The sequence below is a fragment of the Ceratina calcarata genome, unplaced genomic scaffold (genome assembly GCF_001652005.2).
Source record: "Ceratina calcarata isolate Rehan_Ccalc_2016 unplaced genomic scaffold, ASM165200v1 scaffold294.2, whole genome shotgun sequence".
Taxonomy (NCBI): domain Eukaryota; kingdom Metazoa; phylum Arthropoda; class Insecta; order Hymenoptera; family Apidae; genus Ceratina; species Ceratina calcarata.
The window spans coordinates 301,773-305,774 of NW_017151812.1; the positions used below are offsets into that span (position 1 = coordinate 301,773).

A 4,002-nucleotide genomic window follows, 5' to 3' on the forward strand; every position below is an offset into this window, starting at 1 on the left:
GGATAATTATAATCTTTTATATTTTTCTCGATTTTTTTAGAACGGTTATTTTGTACGACAATTTTTATCGTCTCGAGCTACAGTATTCTTTTAGTCTTCTTTATCTAAATATAACTAACGTCGTTCGCTTGTGCTTGCGGTTTGGTCTTTTTTGATACGGGTCCCCGTAGTCCAGAAAACTTTCACCTTGTACTGTCAACGGCACGTCGTCGGTCAAAGCTATGCCAAAGGTTGTTATATTGAAGTTTTGCTATTTTATGTTTCAAAGCGTTCTGTAGTTTCCTGTCCCAAATCATTAAACGCAGAAAGCTCGTTCCGGGCATGAATCGATATTCTGGTACGGTTGGCTGCAAGAAGAATCAACTTTTGCGTGTGCAAAATAAGTTGAAAAACAACATGCGTTGCGAAGCGAAATGCGTGCAGCAGGTCATCACTGAGTCCAATTTTGTTCAACAAAATTATTCTTGCTATCCGTGTTAAGTTGTGTATATTAGCAAATACGTGTTTTCTTGATCTTCTCTTAGCTTGTCTAAATATCAAGAATTGCGTGGGAGAGTTAGGCTCTGGCCATCTATTAACAGTGTCTTGGGGAATATTGCGAAATGCGCGTGTCATCATCTTTCTTGCGTACTGTCAGTGGAACAACCATTGACTGCTGGCGAGCGAAATGAATTTTCAGGAATAGACTCCTCTATGAATAATCAAATTCTTCTCGGAACGAACTAGTTTCAAAAATAACAGCGAACCGATTTTAACATATATTTTCAAATACATTGTATAACCAGATCGATTGTTCTGCGCGTTTTTATTCTGATGCGATTTTAAGAGTTCCCTCGGATGCACGTAATTGATATAGGTCACCTAGTTCGACGTCGCTTAACGCGAAACACTACTCCAAACAAAGAGAAGTTCTTGCTTTTGGGACAAGATACATTGAATAGAATTTTTTAGTAGAAAAGTTCAACTGGGACAGAAACTAAGTAATTGAATTTGTTAGAAAGCTTCGATTCGATTGTAAGAATTGGACGGAAGAAATCATTTAAAAAAATTATGGTATACAACATATCGGATATGATTTACTGTTGTGCACTGATCTATATTGACTTCTTTATAGAGGACGATAAAAAAGAATTTTTAAGCGGCGCTAGTACGCCCCTGTAAACCGTAGCGCCTGTTTCAAAACGACTCGACGTTCAGCACCAGACCAGTCTCACTGAGTTCAGTTGGCGTCGCGACGCCGCCGTCAGAGGTATCCGAAAGTCGTGTACGACGCCACCCCCAAGTCTGCCCCTGACACAAGTGGAGACAATCGCTGAAAAAGACGGACAGTGCGCGATGATAAAAGTGAACGTTGTGATTACTCGCCAACAATTTATTTACACGTTGATTAAAAAGAAAATTGATCAAGCGTACGATTCGATGTAACAAGCCAGGATGAAATTAAACAGCATTAACAAGGGATTCGTGACTGAAAAAGAAATAATTTGAAGGTGGTTTCATTTTAAATTGCTTTTTGACTTGAAATGCCATGTAAATTGTGTTAGCTCCTGGTGCAGTATCGATGAGCCGTGAACTTGCCAACTTTGTTTCAATCGCTCCCAGGAGTAGGGTTGATCGTTTCGCATCAAGGATTAGCTGTCCTTGATACAAATGATGCGTATCAGGCTAACTGAGATCAAGAGTAACGTGATACGGTACGCGGTTCGAATCAAATGACGAACAAATCTCGTGACTCCTTCGGCCAGCGAGAAACGAAGGGACGAAATCGATTGGAAATTCAAGGGTGGACGAAGAGGTATTTCTTATCGAAGGACTTTTCTGTCAGGAGAAGATGGAAAGAGATGATTGTTGTAGTTTGGTCGATGATAACTCGCAGGATTAGCCGAGTGAACGTTATCAATAGTTATAGTCTCCTAAAATTAATTAAACCGCAGATGCTCGCAATGAATTGCAAATTTCTGCTAATTTTGGATCGTTCCGGTGTAATAACGGTTTAAAGATTTAATCAGTAACGCGGTTAATTGAACGACGGACTTTTTATACTCTTGTTTGAGGAGGCTGCGAACTGAACCCCGCATCGATTTCGGAAAACTTCCCGCACGGGGCAGAGGGAGAAATAAGAAGAAAAGTCGCTGATAAAGTGTCGCGTTTCATTATTAAGTGAAACAGAAACGCTTGTCCAGTATTCATTAAACGTGCGGTTTCGTTATTGAAGAAAAGATTTCAATGAAATAACTTTCCGGCTTCATCAAAAGTGTTTCCCACATTTCTATGCTGTTCTTTTATTAAAGGATTCTCCTCGAACTCTCGTTCAACTAACTTTCTTAGTCTCTTAAGTAGTTTTCAGCAACCTGTTTATATCACTTGCTCAAATAAAAAGCACAAATGTTATTTGAACATCCACTGCCTAAATTTGTCATCATATACGTGGACAGTCGGTCTATTTATTTCTGAGATGCACGCGGGGTCGTTGATCCACGGCAGGTCGACCGAATAATTTTAGGCATGCACGAAATTGAAAACTACAGAAACGTGGTTCAAGATCCGAAAGGAAGAATACGGTCAAGATCAATTCTGGGCACGTGGCTTCTTTTCAAAAATTGCTGATCTTATAGATTTTCCCCTCTCTCTCTCGGCAACTTTTGAAGTACCATTTGACTTTTTCAACCCTGGAAATATTGAAACTAGAAAGTGAACTTTTGCCAAATTTTTTCCAAGGAATGCGATTGCTGAGATCAAGAGAATTTCGTTATCTTGCTGGACTTTATAGTCGCGACACACTCTCGAATTATATTCCTTAGTAATTTATCAGATGACTACGGTGCTTGTGCTTGGATTATCAGACAAATTAAGAGGCGTTCCTGGTAGAATTCGAGCATCTTCGAATACGCCCGGTTATAAATTCGCGAGGCGTGACTGATTGCTAGACTACTCGATCCCAGTGATAAATTGCGCGCAGAAATTCGGTTGAAACCTGCCAACCGTTCTCTTCGAACATGCATCATAAATGAACGGATGAAATCCATGATACGAAAAACAAAATAGTCTCCTAAATAAGTAAATAGCTTGTTCGATCATATAATCAAGTGATATTTAAAGTAAAACAATGTGCTAGCCGAAATTTAAAAAGACAATGCGGAGTGATGAGTGATTTTAAAAATCGTCAAACTTGATACGTCGTGATTAGAAGTAATTCAAGTTAAAGTCTGAGGATCGGAAATTTTCTACGAAGATGTCCAGTTCGCCAGGCTCGCGGAAGGGGCCACCCCCGAGGCCGAAGATTCAAATTCCGCTACCGGGGCAGTTTTACCCGCAACCCGGTATGGCATACGTGTCAACCCCGTACGGTCAGACACCCATGACTCCTGTTTCTGGCCAGCCGCAGATGCTTTATTCGAATAAGGCCAGCGAGTTCGTCTTCAGCCAGTTCAAAGGCATTAAGGATTTCACGAAATCCGGGTTAAGCGTCGGCGAGAAGAGCGCTTTCTGGCTTTATGAGAAGGTGTATATATTATATATATAATACATATAATGAAGCCTTCTTTTTACGTGCCTGTGTTTATATCTTTGTGTAGGGATTGAGTTTTCATTGATATCGGTATTACGAATTTCTGCACAGGTCAGTTCCTGGAGCAAACGGTGGTTCACGCACATTTTCTTATTTGTTGTCGTGCTTTTGTATAGTATCGGGGGCGCGATGATATTCGTCACGATCGAAGGGACCCACGAAGACGTCATGCATGGAAATATTCATAAGGAGAGGTGAGTACTTAACAAATATCGACGATCCGAAAATTAGTCGAGTGTGAATGATAACTAAATTGTGAATGTTTAAGCCAAATAAAACATTTTTAATGTCAATTTGAAAAATGCAATTCTTATATCTAAATAAAATTTTCTTCTTTTATATTACATAGAAAATTTAATCTTTCGATTATGAAAAAAGATTAAATTGTTTGACATTTAGTTACACGTGCTCTTAGAAATAATTAATCTCTTCGC

At 39.5% G+C, this 4,002-nt stretch overlaps 1 protein-coding gene across 2 annotated transcripts; it reads left to right on the plus strand.

The window, feature by feature from the left end:
- Window positions 1-1,163: 1,163 nt before the first annotated feature.
- Window positions 1,164-3,787, plus strand: LOC108623938 (uncharacterized). 2 transcript variants are annotated; one of them, XM_026812709.1, is made up of 2 exons: window positions 1,164-3,502; window positions 3,620-3,787. In XM_026812709.1, exons 1-2 carry the CDS (start codon window positions 3,233-3,235, stop codon window positions 3,764-3,766), a joined length of 417 nt encoding a protein of 138 aa, XP_026668510.1. In that variant the 5' UTR covers window positions 1,164-3,232; the 3' UTR covers window positions 3,767-3,787. The 2 variants fall into 2 exon arrangements, with proteins under 2 accessions (XP_026668510.1, XP_017878324.1); XM_018022835.2 differs by having other exon boundaries at window positions 1,166-3,502; window positions 3,685-3,762.
- Window positions 3,788-4,002: the final 215 nt, after the last annotated feature.

Bases quoted from the DNA above. Each gene is read 5' to 3' on its own strand.
- LOC108623938 (XM_026812709.1), top strand. From the start codon at position 3,233: ATGTCCAGTTCGCCAGGCTCGCGGAAGGGGCCACCCCCGAGGCCGAAG. The intron at 3,503-3,619 runs GTGTATATATTA...ATTTCTGCACAG, and splicing joins CTTTCTGGCTTTATGAGAAG to GTCAGTTCCTGGAGCAAACG.